The sequence below is a fragment of the Hyperolius riggenbachi genome, chromosome 6, assembly GCF_040937935.1.
Source record: "Hyperolius riggenbachi isolate aHypRig1 chromosome 6, aHypRig1.pri, whole genome shotgun sequence".
Lineage (NCBI taxonomy): Eukaryota > Metazoa > Chordata > Amphibia > Anura > Hyperoliidae > Hyperolius > Hyperolius riggenbachi.
Window position 1 is genome coordinate 19,699,031 of NC_090651.1, and position 25,531 is coordinate 19,724,561.

The 25,531-nt window shown below is 44.6% G+C and overlaps 1 protein-coding gene across 1 annotated transcript in view; it reads left to right on the top strand.

Annotated features, from left to right (window-relative positions):
• The window catches only part of DNAJC11 (DnaJ heat shock protein family (Hsp40) member C11), a 205,140-nt gene that overhangs the window by 47,403 nt on the left and 132,206 nt on the right, over positions 1-25,531 (top strand). The window contains exons 2-3 of the mRNA XM_068238945.1: positions 12,052-12,181; positions 18,494-18,567. Coding sequence (XP_068095046.1) covers positions 12,052-12,181; positions 18,494-18,567 — 204 coding nt within the window. The remainder of the gene's footprint in view (positions 1-12,051; positions 12,182-18,493; positions 18,568-25,531) is intronic.

Here is a 25,531-nt window from a genome sequence, read left to right on the forward strand (position 1 = left end):
CATAGGCGAGCGTCGGCTGGTAACGGTCATAGGCGAGCGTCGGCTGGTAACGGTCATAGGCGAGCGTCGGCTGGTAACGGTCATAGGCGAGCGTCGGCTGGTAACGGTCATAGGCGAGCGTCGGCTGGTAACGGTCATAGGCGAGCGTCGGCTGGTAACGGTCATAGGCGAGCGTCGGCTGGTAACGGTCATAGGCGAGCGTCGGCTGGTAACGGTCATAGGCGAGCGTCGGCTGGTAACGGTCATAGGCGAGCGTCGGCTGGTAACGGTCATAGGCGAGCGTCGGCTGGTAACGGTCATAGGCGAGCGTCGGCTGGTAACGGTCAGAGGCGAGCGTCGGCTGGTAACGGTCAGAGGCGAGCGTCGGCTGGGAACGGTCAGAGGCGAGTGTTGGCTCAGGCCTCCTATTTCTTGCATTATTATTGCTTCCCTGCGGTAGGGACACTAATTCAGAACAGTTCTGACAGTGAGAACCCTCATCTCTGCATTATAAATATGGAAACCCTTTCTATAAGTAAAGCAACAAGTCCAGAGAAGAGAAAACACCGTAGTAAAGCAGACAGCAAGTGAATAGCAATCACTCACAGCACAGGGACGCCATGGGGCTGTACCTACCTACCACCTCAACCGCGGAGAAAATAACTCTTTGTGGCCAGCATCGTGCTAATCCTCATATTCCTGCCATTTCCCCCATTTTTTTTTCTTCTTTTTTTACCTTTATCCTCCTCAGTGTGTTTTAATTGCCACGTATTATTATTATTATACACCCTCCCACCTCTTCCCTGACTACTGGATTCCCCCTCCCTTAGTAACAGGTGCTCCCCCACCTCCTCCCTGACTACCGGTGCCCTCTCCCATTTTTCTTCACTATCAGATTCCCCTCCCACTTTTTCCTTGACTATCGGGTGCCCCTCCCATCTACGCCCTGACTTGCCGCCCACAGTTCTCTTTACTATTGGATGCCCCTCCCACTTTCCCCCTCATTACTGTGTGCCCCATCCTGCCTCCTTCCTTAAGATCTCTAGTGGGCAATGATTACAGATTAGTAACAAGATGCTCATGTTTCCTACTTGGGTGTAGGTTTAATGCAAACTGAATGTATCCTGGATTAGCTGAATTCCAGGATGCATTAAATTTGCATCCAGTCTGAAAAAATTAGCATCACATTGGTCATCAAAAGCGATGATGGGATAGAGAAGGAGCTTGGCCAAGAACCAGATATTAGTTGGATGAGTTTGGACGGTAACTAAAGATCATTTTCTGTCCAATATGATGCGATTTCATCTCAGAGGAAAGGGAGTTACAGGAGCCAGCCAGCCGGGTACTTGTCAATATTTATTGCCCAACGTACAGATATGCAATGCCTAAAGCTTACTTTCCCTTGCTGTGGGCGCTTATCACATGATGGTGCCTACAGGTCCCTGCAGGCCCCGAAACAGAATGTGAGAGAGAGCCAGTATTATTAGCAGATAGTTGACATCATCTCCCAGCATGCATCTGGGTCAGCAGGTTCCCTTAGGCATATAATCATGTGACCGCAGCCCGAAAAATACGGAACTAAGTCTTTTTAAACTTCAAAACAGAAATAACGTGTGGAACGTGATGCATTTTATGCTACGACGAGTTCAAGGCTTCCATTTAGGCGCAGTAAAATGCGTTGACGGTCGTTCCTCTTTAAATTCAGCCGATGCGTAAATACTTCTATCTGGGAATAAAACAGGCCAAATGAAGTTGACTTGTCCTCCGAACACAAACATCCCATTCTCCCAGCGGCTGGCTTTTATATCACCATAAATCCCACTACAGTGAAACGTGCGTTGTCGCGCGGGTTATGGAGTTAAGATGAGTAACTTGATTCTGTGCAGAGATAAGATCCATTTTGTTTTTTAGAGACAGTAATGCGTGGAATTGGAAGTGACACCAGGCCGGGGAATAAAGAACACCATCTATAAACCGGCAGCAGCAACACGCTGTAACCTGGAGGTGGCAGAAGGCGGAAGGGTAGCCATGGCCATTACGGCCGGTCACCTGCAGGGTGTGGACGGCGAGCCAATCAGACGGTACATTAAAACGGCTCCTTTTCTGCTTTCTGGCCACGGACTTGATGCATATGATAAGACAGCGGGATTCTGGCACGCGGATTGGATTAAAAGATCGCAGTTAAATTTTTACAGCCTCGAACTTGCGATCGGGGGAGACTTTACTGTGCGTTAAGGGGGTGAGGATGAAATGTATTTTTCCGTAGACGGCACTGGACTTCTCTGATGTCCAGTTTCTGCACAATTATTGACTTGGTTCGGAATGCTGGTCTTTTAATATTTAGATATACTGTATTTGTGAGTGTGATCGGTCTTCAGCTAAGACTAGGAGTTGTCACTCTCATCCTTCCTTCACTGCTTAGTGTTCATGTACTTTTACTTAAAGTGAACCTCCGGACTAAAAATCTACTCACCAGCACTGAAAAGGCTTGGTGTTTCTTTAACAGTTTCACAGCATCAGAACGTTGTTTTTCTTATACAACCCTCATTTTTAGCTGCACAGAAGAAAACTGCCCCGGCTTTTTTCCCCTGATGCTGTGCAAAGCATGATGAGATTTCTGATGTTGTTCTCGTTCTGCTGTTTTAGTGCAATTTTTTTTTACATTTTGAATTTGACATTTTGAAGCCTAGCGCATGCAGCTGGGAGGGGTTATCAGGACACAGGATAGTTAGAACTGTGTCTCATGCTCTCTGTCACTTCCTTTCAACCAAAAAGATGGCTGCCCCCATGAAATCACAAATATTTGCCTGTTCTTTTAAAACAGGGTGGGCAAGAGATTATATTACCTATCTATTTTAATTAACATAACTAATGTAACTTAATGACAATATGGTTGTTTAGGCTGGAGTTCCCCTTTAAAGAGGAAAATCAATAACAAATAGAAGCTAGATCAAGAAATGATTGATACTTGCTGTGTAATTAGTTCATACTGTTTGATCCATCCTGAGCCTGCAGGTCATCATCTTTACGTCCGACAAACATGGAAAAAGACAGCACAAATTGCCCTTATCTATACACACACCCACCCACCAACAACGTGATAAGATAAGGGCTCTTTCACATTAGACAACACGTGCAGGAGCCGCTCTCCTGCATGCGTTGCATAGCCTGCGGCGTGTCGTCGGGATATTGCGGTGCGACGCAATGAGCGGCGGTAGCTTTTATTCATCCAACGGGAAAACACCAGCTCCCGGCGGATCAACGCTCCCGCAACGCACCGAAACGCAGCGTCGGGTGTGAAAGGTAAAATGAAAGTCTATGGACTTTCATTTTACCTTGGTTAATGCAAAGTTTTGGACTTGAACCGTTGGAAAAGGGCTCTAGTATGAAAGAGCCCTAAGAGTTTATTTGTTTAAAAAAAAAAAAAAAAAAAAAAAAACCTATATATTCTCATATTCAGTATATATGAGTCTGTTTGCGCGTGTGTGTGTATTTATGCCACCTCAAGTTCTTTTTAAACGTAACTTAAAGTTTTTCTGGCACACGATTTAACCAAAACGTTACCTACTTACTTAGCATGGTTAGAAATGCCGATTTCTGATGAAAATCCGATGTCCGATACTGTGACATACCAATGGATATTGATTTGCGACTTTCCACAAAAAGTGTCCGAATAAAATTATCGATTCCGTAAAAAAAAACACTTATCAGTACAGTATACTTCCGAACAGGGCTGTGGAGTTGGTCCAAAAATCCACCGACTTCGACTCCTCAGTTTAGGATTCCACCGACTCAGACTCCTCGACTCCGACTCCTCTAATTTGCATATTACAATTTTGTCGATTAACAGTATGTAACGTGAAATTCGTCTCTTAACTGCCAACGCTTAGGAATTTTACAAGACAACTGAAGTGAGAAGGATATGTAGACTACTATATTTATTCCCTTTAGACTAAAACTAGTCCTTGGTAAGAGTACTTGTAAAAGGTACAAACCGGAACAAAGAACATCTATCAGGCCCTAGGCAATGTAAGTGTGGGTACATGTAAGAATGATGTGCAGGTACTCTGCAGGGGAATGAGGAGATTCTTCCTCTATTACACATTCTTCATGCACAATCTGAACAAGGTTTATGGGTGATAGACAACACCTCTGTGTTCAATGTGCACAACATTCTCAGTGGATTCCCTGCAGCTCTGTGGGGAGTGCATATGTAGAGTATAGTACTACTGTGTAACAAAGTAAACCTGAGACAGATGAAATTAAAGTTTTATACATACCTGGGGCTTCCTCCAGCCCCCTTCAGGCTAATCAGTCCCTCGTTGTCCTCCTCCGCCACCTGGATCTTCTGCTATGAGTCCAGGTACTTGAGCCAGTCTGGTGTAGTGCGCATGCACACACTCCGCCGCCAGGAGCATACTACACCTGCGCAGCACTATTGTGCAGGTGCAGAACGCTCCTGGCTGTGGAAGCGGTACATAGCCAAACTGCTCTGACTGGCTGAATTACCTGGACTCATAGCAAAAGTTCCAGGTGGCGGAGGAGGACAGCGAGGGTCCGAATGGCCTGAAGGGGGCTGGAGGAAGCCCCAGGTATGTATAAAGCTTTTCTTTTAATTCGCCTCAGGTACCCTTTAATTCATAGTCACCAAACCAAATTTTAACAACATATCAAATTATTTGATTTCATGAGCAAAGACAGTGCATACATTTGTATAAATCAGCATCAGTGCAAAATTATTTCCATCTCATTGACCATCTCTATTAGTGACACAGCTACACATCAGGCTTTATTCTTACAGCATAGATGTTATTTAGTATATATAAGAGATTCCTGTGTACACATCATATATACAGTCACAATCAGATATGTGTATCAGACTTTAAAAATACGGGGACTGCTTTATTGAAGCAGCACAAGTAACTAATTTTGATTGGTTTATTTCATTTTTGTAGACTGAGCACAGCTATTACTGTATATACTGTATATATACATTATTTTTAATGACTATTATCTGAGAAATAAAACATTTTCTATTTTGATTACAGTTACAAATTCATTAGGAGTCGGTGTCGGTGCATTTTTTCCCGACTCCAGGCACCCAAAATTGCTCCGACTCCACGACTCCGACTCCACAGCCCTGCTTCCGAATACTCCAATTGGCTAAATACTTCCGAGTTGGACCAATCAGAGAATGCAGAATTATTTCCTCAGAAATCTGATTACCGCTGTAGCTTTAGACCAATCTCAATAGTCAGATACTACCGAGTTGTTGTTTTTTTGTTTGTTTGTTTTTTTTCATAGTCTTGTGATTCGCTTAAAGAGAGCCCAAGTTGGGCTCATTAAATGAAAAAAAAAAAGTAGGCTATCTGATCTGGGGGCTGAGTGGATCAGGTAGCCACAAAAACCGCCGCTCCTGTGGGCCGCACTGGCACACTCTAACTTTCGTGACCTATAGGTCATGACGCTGCAACGAGAGACAGTGTGTCTCTCATAGCGTGCAGGGAGGCGGGGGAGTGGCAGGGGCGTGGCCAGGAAGAGAGATTTTTGAACAGGGATTTCCTCTCCCCTGTGTTTACTTCCGAGATGGCGATAATGTTGCCAATCTTGGGGGCTGCAACACGGTGGGGGGAGCGGCATGTCATGAGGCAGAGTACATGCCTCTGAGTCCCATCTGCCCCCCAAGGACCACCTCGGGTTCTCTTTAAAATGTCCGAGTTGTTATTTTCTGATTTCGGCGGTAAATCATCGCATTCTTGTAATACTACCTAGTGTTTCCGAATTCCAAGTCCTTTGATAGGCCGATTACAGTACTCGGAATTTGAGAATACTCAGTAGTATTGGACCAATCGGATAATGCGGCGATTTACTGCAGGAATCTGAAAAGCTTGGAAATTTTTAGCTAATCGCAAGACTCGAGAAAAAACTCGGTAGTATCCGAGTCTTATGATTGGTCTAAAATAACCGCAGTCATCTGGAGTTTCCGACTCCACAGCCCTGATGGAGGCTACCATATTTTTTTTTTTATTTTAAGGCAAGGAACACACTAGGCAGAAATGCTAGCGTTATGGAAAACGCACATTCTGTATTATGCAAGTCAATGGGCCACATGAAAAAACGCATATACTTGCATTCTGCAATGTGCATTTTTAAAAATGCTGGTTTTGCTGCATATTTTTCAAAAACTCATCAAAAACACGGTCAACGGTGATGCAGAGGTATTGCGTTTTAGTGCGTTTTGTGTGTGTTATGCATGCGTTTTTCATATGTGATTTTAAAAAGGAAAAAAAGAAACCTAATTTGATGAATTTCCGCTTCTTGTTGACTTCCTAGTGATTTGTATAAAATGCATAAAAATGCATGCAAAAAGCATACAAAAAAGCATATGCGATATATATACATATATATATATATATATATATATATATATATATATATATATATATATATAAAACGCACTAAAAATGCACAAACTCATATGCAGCAAAACGCTAAGTTTACCGCACTGCCTAGTAGTGTGTTCCCAGCCTGAAGGCCACATACACACATCAGACTATAGTCTTTGGAAAATGAAAGATCACAGACCAATCTTACCACCCTGCATGTAGTATGAGAGCCATACCTACACAGTCTATTCTATGGAGCTGAACTCCCCATCAGAAAAAAATCTTTGCAAGATGCTGCACACACAGATGCTGTACAGACACAAAAGATCAGTATCTGCAAAAGATCTGTTCCTGCCAAAGATCCGTTCCTGCAAATTGCATTCATAGTCTATGAGATCTGCAGATCATCATACACACCTTGTTTAACTGACATTCATCTGCAGATCAGACAATCAACTGCAGATCTGAAAATCCATCCTGGTGGATCTGATCTGCAGATGAATGTCTGTTAAACAAGGTGTGTATGATGATCTGCAGATCTCATAGACTATGAATGCATTTTGCAGGAACAGATCTTTTTAATGTCTACAGCATCTTTGTGTCCAGCAACTTGAAAAGATTTCTGTCTGATGGGGAGTTCAGCTCCATAGAATAGACTGTGTAGGTATGGCTCTCATACTACATGGAAGGGGGTAAAATTGCTCTGTGATCTTTCATTTTCCCAAGACTATGGTCTGATGTGTGTATGAGCCTTAAGACATACCAGTTCCCTGACATCCTACTGATTTTTCATGCATCAACAGTGTCTGAATCACACACCTGAAACAAGCATGTGCCTACTCTAGTAAGACTTCAGAACATCTGATCTGCATTGCTTGTTCAGGGTCTATGGCTAAAAGTATCAGAGGCAGAAGATCTGCAGGTCAGCCAGGCAATCTGCATTGTTTAAAAGGAAATAAATATGGGATCCTCCTTATACCTCGCGCTTCAGATGTCCTTCAAGTGGAAAACGGCCTTGCAAAAGGTGTCAAAAAGCCTCCCGCCGCTTCAGCAAGCATTATAAATCTTTTTCTGAATGTTTCCCGCTTTCTCCTGTAGATCTGCATGTTACTGGCATTTTTTGGATCCCCAGGTTTGAACAAGCTCTTTCTGTAATGTTAAATTGACTCTGGCAGTTTCTGAAACGTAACGAGGTAAATTTACTTTTTGAAATGACGCATTTTGAGGTTTTGTTTGCGCTGAAGGTAATTTTTGATGCTTATAGCTCTACCTAAATGCAGGACGATGCAAGTTCTGTTCTCTGTAAGGCCAGTTCATGCCACAAGACTGGCACTGGCTGTTCTATAAACCCTGCTGCAGTCATTGCGCTGGTGCTGGCTACTGACTTGTCCTCCCCTGAAGTCAATGGAAAATGCCTGCCAGCCTCTGTGAAATCACCAGCTAGTGCCAGTCAGCGAATCCGTGCCAGTCAACACCTGTTAAGGCCTGTAGCTGCCATATGCTAGTGACTTCAGCCTGTAATTAGAAGAACAAACATGATTAGCTGCTTCTTCTTATAGATCCTCTTAGTGGAAGTCAAATTATACAATTTTAGGCTCCCTGCACACTGCAAATCCGTTTTCCGATTCCGATTCCGTTTCCGATTTTCCTTGAATACATTCAACAGAAAAACGGATCAAAAAACGCAGCATGCAGTTAAGATTAAAAATCTGAATCGGAATCGGATGTAAAAACAGATTAAAAATCTGAATCTGAATCTGATTTGCTTGCAGTGTGCAAGAGGCCTTACAGATAAAGGAGAAAGAAAGTATTATTATTGTTACTTATATGTAGTGCTGACACCTTCTGCAGCACTTTACAGAGTACACAGTCATGTCACTGACTGTACTCAGAGGAGCTCACAATCTAATCCTACCATAGTCATAGTCTAACAGCCTACCATATTATTATTATTATTATTATTATGTATTTATATAACTCTGACATGTTTTGCAGCACTTTGCAGATTTAATGCAAATGGTATGCATTATTGAACAGGGACAACCAAATGCACGTCATGCAGATTTTGACACACCACGTCATTGACCATCACTACCAATCAATAAGGAAGCTCAGTCTTTTTAGTTTGACCTTTGTCGGTTGTTTTTTTTGGGGGGTGGTTGATGTGTCTGACTAATTTGCGTTGAACATGGAAGCAGTTTGCTCATTCTGCTGGCTATTGCCCATCACCAAATCACACGGAGCGCGCCGAAACCGTATGCATTGTGCAATAAAATGTGTGCAGCTTTGTTACATCCCAGCGTGTGGGTACACACAGCTCCACTGTGAATGTTAGCATGTGAGTTAATAGACTGTCAGAATACTTATCGCACTCTATGCGTTTGGCGTCTTAACTGAATAAGCCCCAGTTATGCTCGGCCTAACCCTGGTGCCCCTGCTGCCGCTGTAAGCCCCTTTCACACCTCTGACTGGTTCTAGGCACAGTGGGGTGAATGCAATACCAGTTGCCTGGCAGCCCTGCTGATGTATTTGGCTGCAGTAGAGTCTAAACACCAGAAACAAAGCATGTAGCTAATCTTGTCATATCTGCAGTAATGTCAGAAACACCTGATCTGCTGCATGCTTGTTCAGGGTCTGTGGCTAAAGGTATTAGAGGCAGAGGATCAGCAGGACAGCCAGGAAACTTATGCTGCTTAAAAGCAAATAAGTATGGCAGCCTCCATACAACTCTCACTTTAGTTGTCCTTTGAAGATTATGTAGGTATGCCGAAAAAATTGCCTTGCGTCAGGTACAATTATTACACTCATTGGGTACACATCTTGTGCCAGGTAAGGCCTCGTTCACATCAGGGACGTTTCTGTGCACTTTCCACAGCGCATTGCCCTGTGCTTTCAGCAAGGTATTGAATTTCCCATGTAATTAAATGTAGCTGGTTCACATCTATGCGCTGCGCTGAGCAGCGTTAGAAAAACGTAATGTTGCATGCATTTCTGTGCGTTGAGCTGTAAAGCGCACATCAACGCAAGTGAATGGGTGTGCTTTTTCAGCACATAGAAGCGCATGCGTTTTTTTTACCCCTAATTGAAAAAAAAAAATACATTTACATATAGAAACAAAGCTTTGACAACTGCTACAATAAGCAAAGCGTGCTTTACAGAAGCACAACGCACAGAAATGCACACTAAAGCACACATAAGCGCATGCGTTTTTCACCACGCGCTTTCACACGTTTCTCAGCGCAGAAAATGTGAACGAGGCCTAAGCGCAGCGATGAAGGTGAGCGTAACACCCAGAAAGGGACTTTCCTCGTAGCGTTTCCCAGAGAGCAGGGGGGGGAATGATTGGCACATCATATTTGCTTCCGGATGCTTCCATCTTACTCCGGCTCCTGTTTGTATTTGCGTTGATGTGGTGACCCGCTTGTTAGCGCTCTGGACTGTGACGCTGACATATCGGGCCCCAATGACCTTGCCGCTGATGGGTACAGGTGATGGTGAGGCCTCAGCTCTGTCATTTCTCCACTTACCATAAGTGTCATTTATAAGCCACCTACTTCCTGCCCCCCCTCTCTGAACTCCTCTTCAGATACATATGGCCTCAATTCAATAAGCAGTTTAGACTAGTCTACTGATGGTTTTCAGTCTACTGATGGTTTGGTGTAAATCCGTTTCATCAAGAGGAAATTCACTAATAATTACCAAATGTTTTAGACCTGTTTTTAGACCTGGTCTAAAACATTCGGTAATTAGGTGGGTAAAGCAGGGGAAATGATCAAAAGGTGCAATTCACAAACTAGTAGCTATGACTGACATCCTCCTTTGATGAGCTCTCCTCTGCATACAATTAAACTCCTGCATAATTACTTCAAAAGGTTCCATCCTCACATCTAAAATACCTCACAGAATTACTTTACCGACAGAAGTTAGCTGGTCTAATCTCTGTCAGAAAAAGTGGGTGTGGTTACTCCTTGTTTGTCTAAAGGCTCGTACACACGTCGGATTTTTCCAAAAGACCAGTCGTTTGAACGTCCGGTCGTTTGGATGTCAAATTGGGCATGTGTACGATCGGTCGTTCAGCTGATAAGACTGGATTTGACCGATCCGCCAAGCGGATCCATCAAAACCAGTCTTATCAGCTGAACGACCGATCGTACACATGCCCAATTTGACATCCAAACGACCGATCCTTTGGAAAAATCCGACATGTGTATGTACTTTTGTGAATTGCATCTTTTGATAATTTCCCCTGCTTTACCGACCTAATTACCAATTGTTTTAGACCAGGTCTAAAACATTACACTAAACCATCAGTAGACTAATAACCATCAGTAGACTAATAACCATCAGTAGACTAGTCTAAACTGCTTAGTGAATTGAGGCCAAATAGAAGTTTGTCTACTAAAAAAAAATCAAAAAAAATCTGAACAAGCAAAACTTTACATCTGGTGTCTTAAGTGTTGCCTTGCTTTCATTCTAATGCTAATATTAATGAAAATATATCATACGCATGCATCCCATGCAGGATGCATGACAAGGAGGTATTTCCAGGGTATAAAGACAAGACAAGTACTGTAACATTTACAGGTGAAACTCGAAAATTTAGAATATGGTGCAAAGTCCAATTATTTCAGTAATTCAACTTAAAAGGGCCCTTACTAGTGGCCCCCGCAGAGGATTGTGATACAGTTATGGAGGGAAAGGGGAACTTACTTCACAAGATGAAACATGATTGTGGTAAAAAGGGATGATTTATAGGGAAAAATAAAACACACCAGACAACTCATTTCGTGGGCAGCAACCTGCTTCCTCACGTCAGTGAACAGTGTCTTAAAGGACAAATGTAGTGAGAAGAATATGAAGCCTGCCATATTTATTTCATTTTAAATAATACCAGTTGCCTGGCAGCCCTGCTGGTCTATTTGGCTGTGATAGTTTCTGAATCACACTAGAAACAAGCATGCAGCTAATCTTCTCTACGGCATGCTTGTTCAGGATCTATGGCTAAAAGCATTAGAGGCAGAGGATCAGCAGGACAGCCAGGCAAAAGGAAATAAATATGGCAGCCTCCATACACCTTGCGTTACAGTTGTCCTTTAAAGAGAAACCGTAACCAAAAATTGAACTCCATCCCAATCAGTAGCTGATACCCCCTTTCCTATGAGAAATATTTTCCTTTTCATAAACTGATCATCAGGGGGCTCTGTATGGCTGATATTGTGGTGAAACCCCTCCCACAGTGTGATGTCAGAACCATGGTACTGACATCACACTGTGGGAGCCTTGTTGCATTGTGGGAAATAACAGCATTCCACTGATATCACCTGCCAGCAGTAAACATGTCACCATGTGATAAATGTCAGAATGTAAATCGGGGAGAGGAAAGATTTTAAAAAGGGCAAACACTGACTAAATCCTTTATACATAATTATTGTATTTTCACTGGCGTTCCTCTTTAAGGTAAGTATGCACTTGGCTTGGAGTGCCTGTGATGGGGACGGGGGTATTTTGGATAACTCTACTTTGGCAGCACAGTTATCCTGTCAGGTCCTTTACAAGCTATGTAATACTTGTTTGATCTTAGCTGAACCTGGTCGTAATAATATCACACAATGTAAAGTCTAAGCTACATTTACCCTTTAAGGTGGTGCTTGCCATTAATCGCCTTGTCTTCTTGTCTCGTTGTCAGGCCACGCAGGACGAGCTGAAGGCCTCCTATCGCAGGCTGTGCATGCTGTACCACCCCGACAAGCACAGGGATCCCGAGCTGAAGAAACAAGCTGAGCAAGTCTTCAACCTTGTCCACCAGGCCTATGAAGGTCAGCGGATCTCTCAGCAGAAAGTGCTGGGTGGCAGATATTGAATTCTGAGGCAGCCGTTGAGTTGTGTGTCTGGCAGGGGAGACGGAGACGTTCCTGGGAGTCGCTTCAGCATGACGGCTGCTCCTGCACCTTTCCTTCAGCAGGTCTCCGCGATCGATAGCTGCTGCGGCTGGAAATTAGCAATCTGACTAATTATTGAAATAATTATTTCTTAACGGTGACAGGGCACTAATGTTCGGGTCGCGGAATTGGGGATTTGGGCGACAGCAGGAAAACGATTCCTGGTTGATTGTTGTACCGTTAACCCTCCGCTATCCAGACACGTGCTTAGGCCTAAGCAATACGAAATATCCGCACTCTGTTAAGGTGGCCACTAACTATACAATTTGCAGAACGATTCTTCGTATGAACAATCGGAATTAATTGTTTGTGGCCACTAATGGAAAAAAAATCCTCCTAATCAGTCCGATCAGATTAATGAAATCGATGCAGTTTTCAGATCGATACCGTCAATCTAAATGGAATAATTAGGAGATTTGTTTGCCCTTTAGTGGTCCAAAACGATCGTTTTTGATAGTTTGTTCAGCATATTGTATAGTTAGTGGCCACCTGTAGATTGCACTGCACCAGATGCACTGTGAATGTCACATAGGTTTAACATTGCAGCATTACAGTGCGTTAACGTAGCCACAGGCTTACGTGGCTCTTTAAAACAAACCGAAGTTCCGTCTTCATAAGGTGCACCTAGATTTAGAGGACAAAAACCAGGGGGAAAAAAATATACTAAACCTGATGCATCCATGGTGCAGGGGCATCTTGTGGATCTTCTCCCCTAATTATGTCCCCTTTGTACCTCAGGTCTCTCTAGTGCACCCCTGTGTCCTCCTTCTGTGCTCCTGTTTTCCTCTGTCCCTCCTCCCTGCATGTCCTCCTCTGTCTCCTTTTCCTCTCCTCTGGTCCCTTGGGTCCTCCTCTGTGCCCTCTTCTGGCCCCTTTCCTGTCCAGTCCTCCTGTGTGCTTCTCTGTCCCTGTGTCCTCTCCCCAAGTGTCCACCTTTGTCCTGATGTCTCCTCTTCCTAAATCTGGCAGGCTTTGATCTGTAAACACTGAGAGCGGAGGATTGAGACTTTTCATATGGCTGTTGTTACTGATGCTGCTAAGCATTACCTTTCAGTGTTCTCCCCAGAAATTTTTTCCAGCCGGGTGGCATGAAAAAGTAGCCGAGTGGGGCATCATGACAGAATGCAGGGCCGGTGCTTCTGTGCACAACTCTGCTTCCAGCATAGGAGGAGGTGAGCCAATGACAGCCGGGTGCTCCACTCGGCTAGTTTTGATGAGCACCCGGCTGTCATCGGCTCACCTCCTCCTATGCCTGGGGAGAACACTGCCTTTTCAGCTTAGCAGACAGAGTGCAGCATCGGATAGGCTAAATTTCCTTGATGCTGAATACGGGAAGAGAGAGGCGATTGGTGATCGCTTTTTGCAATGCGTTGGGGGTAATGACCTTATTATAGCATCTGGACCATAAGACGCACTGACTCTTATCTACACGCACACACTTCCTTTTGGGGTAGAAAAAGTGCGTCTTTTGGTCCGCAAAATAAGGTACACAACTTACGCTGTATGCTAGCAATGTCATAACTGCAAATAATGCTAGATGACTCACACATACCAAATGCAGGGACCATACCACTAGGTGTCCCGCTCACTACAGGTCAGGCCAACCTATTAACAGTAATCCAGCAAGCCGAAGGGGACAGAAGTATCTGATTTTAAGGCTAATTGTAGGCAGCTTGGAATCAGGCCATTAAAATGCACTTCCTGACTATATTTTGATTTGCCCACTTTTATGCTGCCTATAACCTGCATTAAATTTGCCTGCAAACAGCAACTAAACCATTAGCAGCTTCAGTGCACTGCTTCTGACCTCAGTCGGCAGAACTCGTCGTGCTGTAAATTCTTGGAGTGCTTTGATCACTCTCTACTAGCAGAAACATAGAAACCGAAAGCAGAAGTCCTCTGTTGTTGTATCACTGTGCCCCCTAGTGGCAAGGGGCCATAAATACACATTACAGCAGTACTAATTAGAAGCAAATAAATTTAACAAAGAAGAAATGAAAAAAAAGTGCTAAAATAAATTGCCCTAGAGCACTTGCATGCCTCTAAATAAATTGGCTGCTAAAGGGTAAATAGCATCCCACTGACCATCTCTACTGAAGAAATACAGATATCTCCAGCAGGTATTTTTCTTTATTTTTCAAAAACTTCAGATTTTTATTTTCATCCCCCTCTTTTTTTTTATTTCTTTCTTTACAAAACTTTACAATGCATAATTGATCGAAAATAATGTTTTATGAAATGCGTACAAGAAAGCGTGTCTGTAGCGGGGTACAAAGTGATGTGCAGCTGTGATCGTATTGTGGCGGGGAATTCTGGGAGGGTGTCGGCTCCTCGGTGAAGTGACAGGCCCGCGAGTTACCGCCGGTAGCTGACGTGTTGCCAGAAGCTCTCGTTATCCACTTATAATTAGCCGGAAAGGAAGCATCGAGCGGCTGGTACGGCTGAAGTTCTCGGGTGTTGAGGAGTGTATGAAGAGGCCCCTTGAAATGGGTTTTTAATGACTGGCGGCGCTGCACCTCCGAGCGAAGCAGATGATAAATTAATGTAAAGACAATACCCGCTTATCGGCGTGATGTACCCATCCACGGCAGATAGACCAAAATCAATTTGCAGAGAGGTTTGATCTAAACAGCCTCTGATTACGCCGTTGCTATCTGCACTGCTTCATTTCCACCTCAGCCCAATGTTTTTCACTTTTTATTTTTATTTCTTTTGTTTTTGCTGTATTTGAAAAATGTGCTGATGATGACAGACGTCGCCGAGAAACGAGGCGGCTCATATATACGTACGGCAGAGACCCAAATTATCAGCTACCCTTATGAGATTAGACAACACTCTTGATTTGAAAATAGCCATTAAAGAGAACCCGAGGTGGGTTTGAAGAATATTGTCTGCATACAGAGGCTGGATCTGCCTATACAACCCAGCCTCTGTTGCTATCCCAAACCCCCCTAAGGTCCCCCTGCACTCTGCAATCCCTCATAAATCACAGCCGCGCTGCTGACACACAGCTTGTCAGAGCTGGCTGTGTTTATCTCTATAGTGTCAGTCTGCTACTCTCCCCGCCTCCTGCAGAACTCCGGTCCCCGCCTGCATCCCTTCCCTCCCTGCTGATTGGAGGGAAGGGACGGGGTCAGGGACCGGAGCTATGCAGGAGGCGGGGGAGCAGCTGAGACTGACACTACAGATGTAAACACAGCCTCACAGCACGGCTGTGATTTATGAGGGATTGCAGAGTGCAGGGGGACCTTAGTGGGGTTTGGGATAGCAACAGAGGCTGGGCAGTATAGGCAGATCCAGCCTCTGTATGCAGATAACATTCTTTAAACACACCTCGGGTTCTCTTTAAATGAAACCTGAGGTGATAGTGATATGGAGGCTGCCATATGTATTTCCTTTTAAAGTGAACTTTCAGACTAAAAATCTACTCAGCAGCACTGAAAAGGCTTGGTGTTTCTTTAACAGTTTCACAGCATCAGAACTTTGTTTTTCTTACCAAAGCATCATTTTTAGCTGCACAGAAGAAAACTGCCCGGGCATTTTTCCCCTGATGCTGTGCAAAGCATGATGGGATTTCTGATGTTGTTCTCATTCTGCTGTTTTGGTGAACATTTTTTTCTTTAAATTTGAGATTTGAAGCCTAGCGTGCGTAGCTTGGAGGGGTGATCAGGACACAGGACAGTGGGAACTGTGTCTCATGCTCCCTGTCACCTCCTTTTAACCAGAAAGATGGCTGCCTCATGAAATCACAAACATTTGCCTGTTCTTTTAAAACAGGATGGGTAAGAGATTATATTACCTACAGTATCTATTTTAATTAACATAACTAATGTAACTTAATGACAGTATGTTTAAAGGGAACCTGAGTTGAGTGATATGGAGGCTGCCATATTTATTTCCATTTTAAGGGAACGTGCGGTGAGAGGGATATGGAGGCTGCTATATTTATTTCCTTGTAGACAATGCCAGTTCCTGTTGATCTTCTGGTATAAGTAGTGTCTGAGTAAAAAGACAAAACCCTGGAACAAGGATAAGGCTAATCCAGTGAAGCCTGAGTCAGCTGAGTCAGAGTACCTAATCTACTCAATCCTTGGTCAGGGTCTATGGCAAAAAGTTTTGGAGACACAGGATCAGGACGACTGCCGGGCAAATATTCAGTGATTAATTTTTTTTTCTTCACCGAACAATCATTTTCTCGATCTTGCGCCGTGGATGTGTTTATATTATTCTCTTATGACGCATGGCGATCACGACTATCTCAGCGGATCAGATCTTTAACCTGTTAACAGCCACAAACAAGTTATCTCACTTTAAAATAATGCACTGCTTCTCTCTTCAGCCACCAGAACTTTTTGTGCTGTAAATTCTTGGCTTGCTTTGACCTCTCTCTCCAAGCAGAAAATTTAGAACCTGAAAGCACAAGTCCTATTTTACTGCCACACATTGCCTCCTAGTGACAAGTGGCCATGAATACACATTACAGCAGTACTAATTAGAAGCTAGGAAATCTTACAAGGAAGAAATAAAAAAAAGTGCTAAAATAATATGACCTGGAGCACTTGCAAGCCTCTGAATAAATTGGCTGCTAAAGGGTTAAGATCCCTGACGACTCAGTGCAAAGTACCACGATCGTTTGAACAATCGATTGCCCTTGCATGTTCCAGCGGTAGAAGATCAGGGAACGCTCGTTTGTTGAGTTGCGTCGCCAAGGGTTCCCTAATCCATCTTTTGTTGGTTATTCACCTTGGAAGAGAATCGGGAGGGCAGCAAGGGACCTACAAGACAACCCCTCTTTATTTTCAACTCTGATATCCTTTATTGGCTTGAAAAAAAAAAAATATCTGAAGACTAAAAGCCCACTTGGTAATGTAAAACGTATGTTTGAATTGAGTATATTTAACCACCCTGGCGTTCTGATAAGATCGCCAGGGAGGCTGCGGGAGGGTTTTTTTTTAATTAAAAAAAAACTATTTCATGCAGCCAACTGAAAGTTGGCTGCATGAAAGCCCACTAGAGGGCGCTCCGGAGGCGTTCTTCCGATCGCCTCCGGCGCCCAGAATAAACAAGGAAGGCCGCAATGAGCGGCCTTCCTTGTTTTGCTTACATCGTCGCCATAGCGACGAGCGGAGTGACGTCAGCCGACGTCCTGACGTCAGCCGCCTCCGATCCAGCCCTTAGCGCTGGCCGGAACTTTTTGTTCCGGCTACGCTGGGCGCAGGCGGCTGGGGGGACCCTCTTTCGCCGCTGCTCGCGGCGGATCGCCGCAGAGCGGCGGCGATCGGGCAGCACACGCGGCTGGCAAAGTGCCGGCTGCGTGTGCTGCTCTTTATTTGATGCAAATCGGCCCAGCAGGGCCTGAGCGGCAGCATCCGGCGGTGATGGACGAGCTGAGCTCGTCCATACCGCCCGGCTGGTTAAGACATAACTTAATTAAAACTTAGTTTTAAATTGCCAAGTGGGCATCTATTATGAAAACCTAAGATGTAAATGAACTTATCAAATCTTGCATTGAAGGCTTTTGGTTAGTCCATTTTCAAGCTGCATTGATTTTCAGAAACATTTGTAAAAATCTGCATCATAATCATCATTTACTGACATGTTGAGGTGATTACCGCACAAGTCGGTAATTTACCTCACTGCTCGGGAATTGTAGCTTTTCATTTGGTAACAGCTTTTATGAATTGACATTTTCCTAAGTGCTCGGTTAAGTCAGCTGTTTTCTGCATCACCTCATGCGGTAATGCTTTATGAATCAAGGCCATAGTGTTAGTGTACTGTACACTGATTTTTAAAACACTTGCCATGTGCAGGGAAGAAACTATATGCATGCAGTTTTTTCCCTGCTACACGAATTTAGAAACGTGAACAAAGGCAAAAACAATTAAGAAATAAAAATTGCAGAATTGCGAGCGTTGTAATACATTAGCTGTGCGTCTGTTTGAATTCGATGCAAAGCAGCAAATCGGATGGGTTCCGAGGAAGTGTTTGCCCTGCCTAAAAGTCTTTACCACCTGTTCACTGGTAGTGAGAACATGCATCCCTCATATTAGATGTGTGTGTTTGTGTGTGTGTATATACAGGTGTGTGTGTATACAGTAGTGTGTGTGTGTGTGTGTGTGTGTGTCAGATTGTCCCAGAATGCACTGCATTTGCACTTCACTGACCATATCTGTCTGTTTTCCTTTGCAGTACTCAGTGACCCGCAATCCAGAGCCATCTATGACATCTACGGGAAGAAAGGGCTGGAGATGGAAGGATGGGAGGTAAGAGGTCCTGTCTCTCATGCTCATTCCCCAGGTGTACTTGGTACTCTTGTTCAAACCTCACATTAACCACTGCCTATTGTTTCCAGCTAATAGGCATTTCCCGTATTCGCTACTAGCTTGCTCCGGATACATTTACCAGTAGCCAACCACCGCATCGTATATATACCCCTAACCAGGGGCATGTATTTACAAGCGCCAAACCCCATCGCACGCCCCCGTCACCTCAATGGTTGGTGAGTGGGTACATGTGTTCCCAAAGCCAATCAAAGTGCCTCATGATGAATGAATGATCACTGCTTCAACCAGTACCAGAGATCATTCTTTGTAATGTAAGTTAACGCACTTCTTGTTACTTATGCAACTGTTTGGGGTGGTTGTTATCACCCTACAAGGTAAAAACACAGAGACAACAGGAGCACAAATGGTGCAGTATGTCACAGTGATGGAGGAGAAAAGAAGGGATAGGTGAATAATACTCACAAAGGTGGGTTGCAAAAGGGCAACCGACTATTTTAGGCAGATGGAGATGTATAACCCCAACTCCACTCGGGTTTCCACGTGGAACTGGAGATGGTCGCACTCTTGTAGCAAAAATTACAACCAAATTGACCTGCTTGGTGGTCAGGGCCACCAGGGGCCACAGAGTGTTAATATCCCTCCAAAGGAGGGTAAAGGCACACGGTAGGGGGGAAGAGGCACCCAGAAGTAATTAAACTAGCTTAAAAATCAATAAAATAGAAAAAGGGTGAGGTGGCTTACCTTACTGAAGACAAACTCCTATATGCCATTAATTTTATATGCGAGTTAACATCATTAACTATTAACATCATTTGGCACTTTATTTGGCCTGAGGAAGTGGACACGTACCCTCGAAACATGTTGCCAGTGCATAATAAAAATTCATTGCATATATGAATTTCTCTTCATTGAGGTAAGCCACCTCGCCCTCTTACTATTTTGTTGATTCTTAACCTAGTTTTATTATTTTTAGGCGGCTCCTCCCCCCCCCCCCCCCCCCCCCTTACTGTGTTCCTGTTACTTAGAACACGGTTCTGAGTACACAGCGTAATGTGTGTGGGGACATCTAGTGGAGCATGAAGAGAAGAAGGAGAGCGCCGGCACTGCTTTCAAACACTTTATTCAATCCAATTGCGAGATACAATACATTATATCCATATAAAAAACACATACCATAAAAGACTGTGGAAGGTGCGGTGGGTGCAAGGGATGAAGAGCCTGACGGCCGTTTCGCGCATTTGCGCTTCTACGGAGGCTGCCTACGGTGCTCTCCTCCTTCTCTTCATGCTATAGATATTATTGTGGCCTGAGCACGCTGAGGATTCACAGCGCACACACCATTATTTGGGACTGTGCTGCCCCCCTTCTCCCTGCATAGAAGACGATCGCTGCAGTGCCAGCATTTCTCCTCCTTTCTCTACGTGACAGCTTGACATCTAGTGGAGAAAAAGTAAAATTACAGTAACATACATTAAAAATAGATTTTCTGTAGCTATTAATCTTTTTCCCCCCATCTCCTTCTTCCATGGTTACCAAACGAAAACACTGTAAAAAAAAAAAAAAAAACCCCAAAAAAACCGACTACATAAATACCGTAGGGACTCAGCTTATTTAATATATACTGTATATCGTAAGGGTTATTGTTTGCAAATAAGGGCTTGATGTGTAATGAGAAAACTCCACAAAATGAAAAAAAAATACGCCTTTAATTCCAAATAAAATATTGTCACCATGCATTGTACTAATGACACAATTTAAATGTTGTAATAACCAGGACAAATGAGCAAATAAAATGTGTGGGTTTTATTTATAGTAGCACTTTTTATTTTCAAAGTGGCTGAAAACAGAGAAATAAGACTATTTTTCAAATTTTTTTCTACTTATTCCCTTTAAAATGCATATAAAATAAAATCATTCTTAGAAAAAAGTACCACCCAAAGAAAGTCTAGTTTGTCTTGCAAAAAATAATATATGGATAATTTAGGCGTGATAAAGTTATTGGCGAATAAATGGGAGGAGCGCTATATGTGAACATTGCTCTGGTTTTTAACCTTCTTAGCGGTAACCTCGAGCTACACTCGGAGGTGGAAAGCCGCAGCTCAGAGCGGTAATCCTGAGCTACACTCGTGGTACCCGCCGGGAGGTCCATGCAGAGCATTGCACGCAGCGCATTCTTACCTCCCGGGCGATTCAGATGCTGGCGGGCCATTACTGTCTTCCTGTCTGCAGAGGCTCTACATCCCCCTGGTGAGATCGCCGACTGTTGTCACGATGACAGCCGGCAGTCTCACTATAGGGTTACAGCGCCACCTGGAGGATGGAGGGAGAACTGCAGCGATCGATCCCAGGGAGGTGTGTATGTGCAGGGGCTGCTACAGGTTCTCTTGTGGTGTGTTTTCTTTCTTGCTTTTAGACCCTAAAATCAGAAAGGAATCATACCGCCAGGGAGGTCAAAGCAATACTGAAGAAAAAAAAAATCAGACATTCACCTATGTAGAAGGAAGACTTGGGGTCCTATAGAGCATTCCTGTTGCTTTCCAGCGCCGTCACCCCCGTCCAGTAGCTGGATAGTGCACTGGTTAAGGGCTCTGCTCTGACACAGGAGACCTGGATTTGAATCTCAGCTCTTCCTGTTTAGTAAGCCAGCTCCTATTCAGTGAGGATTGACCCACATGGGCTATGGCCATTGGCGTAGCTAGGGTATTTGACACCCGGTGCGGATAATTTACTGACATCCCCCCCCCCCCCCCCCAAAAAGCGAAACGCGGCATGTCAAAATTGGTTGTGGCCACGACATCACATGGGCGGAGCTAACTGTAATGTAACTGTGTAACATTAAGGCAGTGGGCTACTATAGGTAGCCAGAATAGTTGCCCCCAGCATAGGTTAGATAGGTAGGTGTCCCCAGTATAGGTTAGTTAGGTAGGTGCCTCCAATATAGGTAGCCAGTATAGTTGCTACCAGTATAGGCTAGCTAGGTAGGTAGGTGCCCCCAATACAGGTTAGATAAGTAGGTGCCACCAGTGTAGGTTAGATAGGGAGGTGCCCCCAGTATAGATTACATAGGTAGCTGCCCCCCAGTATAGGTTAGATAGGTAGCTGCCCCCCAGTATAGGTTAGATAGGTAGCTGCCCCCCAGTATAGGTTAGATAGGTAGCTGCCCCTCAGATAGGTAGCTGCCCCCCTCCGACTGCAGCGTTAGCACAGGGAAGCACTGTAAATAGTCAGTAACTCACCTCCCTGGTTCCAATCGCTGATCACTTGCCGCTGGTCTCCTCCTCTGCATAGCCGTGTATACACACTATATTTTCTGTTAAAACAGGAAGTACAGTGTGTACACACGGCTATGCAGAGGAGAAGATCAGCGGCAAGTGATCAGCGATTGGAACCAGGGAGGTGAGTTACTGACTATTTACAGTGCTTCCCTGTGCTAACTCTGCAGTCGGAGGGCAGCCCGGGGAGAGGAAGGGAGGGAGTGGTTGGGCTGCCCTCCCTGCGGCTGACTCCCCTCTCCATTACATCGCCCCTCTCTCAGCCTAGAGCCTGTGGCCCATCAAGCAACTACCTTCAGCTTCGCTCCCTATTGATGTAAAGATTTTCTCACCCTAACATATTGATTTTAGGTCAAAATTAACCCAAAACTCTCTCTCTCTCGCTCTCTCTCACACTCACACTTACACACACCCCTACCTAAAAGTATAAGGTGAAAAAGTAACAGGATGAACCCAACAAAACATGCAGAGATCCAGGTGGAGTTTACTGCTCAGTGCATTTCACTGGTTTACAATGGCTGCATCAGGTGCACCGTCTCTTCTCTGCCAGCGAAATTGAGCTCAAAAGCCTTAGGCCCGGTTCACATTAGCGTTCGCTATCCGGATTTTCCGGATCTGATCCGGACCGCATACTGTACAAATGGAACGTACGTTCCGCATAGCAATGTAAAGGCTATGCGGACGTTCACATACGTACGTTCCGTACAGTACGGAGCCGGACCGGTTCCGGACTCCGGACTCTTTTCCAACATGCGCTATTTTTTGTGTCCGGATCTCCGGCCCACGCACCCGGACCGGAGCCGGACCTGAGCCTGACAGCACCATCAGGAACACAGAAACCAATGGGAAACGGAAGGCACAGAACACACTGCCTACAAAAACCTGACGTTCTACCCCACTTCCTATGCGTATCCAAGCGGCCATTTCGGATGGGGACACATGGGCCAAGCATGTCCGGAGTGGAGCAGCAGTGACAGACGTGCTGGAGCTGTTTGGCAGAATGTCGGAGGTGGAGGTGAGGCCTACAGCGGAGGAACCTGATTCTACAGGTGCACCAGGTGCACCTTCTGCTGACCCCAACATTTTTTTCTTAAAATTTCGCTATTTTTTGCCCACGGATCCGGATGGCAGCCTGATGCATGCCTGATGCAAACGGACCGGATCCGGATCGGATCAGGATCGGAACCGTACGGTTCTGATCAGGTCAGGATCAGGTCAGGATCCGGTCCGTTTGCTTGCCAAAACGCAAGTGTGAATGGGGCCTTACAGGCAGAGGGCAGAAAGTGCACCTGATGAAGCTGGCATAAACCAGCGAAACGCACTGTGCCATAAATTCCACCTGTTTCTCTGCCTCTTTTGTATTTTGTCGTTTTGACATCCATGAGGCAAGTTGTCCACCTTTTCAAGAGTTTATTCTTTTTAGTGCCCGTTTCCACTAGGGACGAATTTGGCCTGAATCTACAGCATTTTTCTGCAAGCAGGAGGGGGGGAAACACTGCCTATTTCTGTTATGGCTAACCATCCAAATCCGTTTACCATGTGCCCCCTTCTGTTTTCACATTTGTTCCCACATGTGTGCCCTTCTGTCCCCTACTGTCCCCAGTGCTTCCTCCGCTCTCCCCCCTTGCGTCGTCCTCCTCTCCTCCTGAACGACGTAAAGCAGCAGCTCAGTAGGCTTACCTATTCCAGTGGCTCCAGCAGAGGTCAGAGACCTCTCCCTCACTGCTCCCCTAGTGCCGGCTTGTGCTGATGACTCGTTAAGCAGAAGCTGAGGACACATTACAGGGAGTCCCCCACATCACCACCGGTCGGCGGTTCGTGGTCGACAGGGACTTTTTCTCCCCATTTTTGGGAGAGAAAAAGTGCATCTTATATCCTGAAAAATGCGGTAGTTAATAAGATACTAATGTTTTTTGTACTGATACAAATTTATTGTTAATTTTGTGCAGCTTGGGCTTGCACTTTACTTCTTAGTATAATAATAATTTAAAAAATGCGGTGTGTATCACATCTTACATCCATTTTCCCTGCGCTGCAATAATCCAATGGAATATTGCATGAGGAAAAAACAGTGAATTGTCATGTAGTTTTTCGGTAAATTACCAAACTATTACGGCATGTGAGAAAATCTTTGTGAATTTCGGAAAAAAAAAAAGTCAAATACCGCATGAAGTAAATAACCGAATGTGCCGTACTGAAGCCATAGTGTACTGCTATTACTACTCATTCTGTTGCATCACGCCGATGGACTCCCATAGCCGAACAGCCACTGCAAATGTCAGTATGTAGCCGGAAGTCCCACAATGCACTGCAATGCACTTGGCATCACATAGCTGAACAGCCACTACAAATGCCAGTATGTAGCCGGTGCAGGCAGCAGGGAGTCCTACAGTGCCCCCTGATGGACTCAGCATCCCATAGCCGAACAACCACTACAAATGCCAGTATTTAGCCGGTGCAGGCAGCAGGGAGTCCTACAATGCCCCCTGATGGACTCAGCATCCCATAGCCGGACAACCACTACAAATGCCAGTATATAGCCGGCGTAGGCAGCAGGAAGTCCCACAATGCACCCCGATGGACTCCAGCATCCCATAGCCGGACAACCACTACAAATGCCAGTATGTAGCCGGAAGTCCCACAATGCACTGCAATGCACTTGGCATTCCATAGCCGAACAACCACTACAAATGCCAGTATATAGCCGGCGTAGGCAGCAGGAAGTCCCACAATGCACCCCGATGGACAGCATCCCATAACCGAACAACCATTACACATACCAGCATAAGTAGCAGGAAGTCCCACAATGCACTGCACTGTCCACATTTTTTTTCCCCTACATCTCTGTCTAAGCAAAGGTTTTCTTGTGCGGCTGAGCGACAGTTTTATCTCTCTCCCGTTTGATGGGAATTATGATGGCCAGACATTGTCACCTTGCCGTCAGCCCTGCAGAAGCGTTTCCTAAATTTGTAAATCATGTTACAATGCGATGACTTGAAATGAAAAGCAGCAGCTTGGTTTTTTCCTCCTCTTTTCCTGCGTGTGTCACCAGAGCTGTCAGCAGTAACGTAATTTAGAGTTATTAATTCTCCCTTGTAAAGGTTAAACTCTCACATTGCTACACAACAAATCTTTGGCCTGCCTGTTCTGCGCTGGCCGCGCTCCTCTAAGCACCTGCTTTTCTGCTGAAGCCTAATAGAATTCCTCTGTTTCCACACAAGATGAAGCATTTACCTGGGAGACCGCTAATTTTATTAGTTTCGCTTTTTTTTTTTTTCATTTCAGTCCTGACTGGGCAGTAAGGCGCTGTAAGGAGAAAAATACTTTATTATTTAGATAGTGCTGAAATCTTCTGCAGCAGTTTACAGAGTACATAGTCCTGTCACTGACTGTCCTCAGAGGAGCTCACACTCTAATCCTACCATAGTCATAGTGTAATGTCCTACCATATTATTATTATGTATTTATATAGCACTGACATCTTCTGCAGCACTGTACAGAGTACATAGTCATGTCACTGACTGTCCTCAGAGGAGCTCACACTCTAATCCTACCATAGTCTTAATGTAATGTCCTACCATATTATTATTATTATTATTTATATATCACTGACATCTTCTGCAGCACTTTACAGAGTACATAGTCATGTCACTGACTGTCCTCAGAGGAGC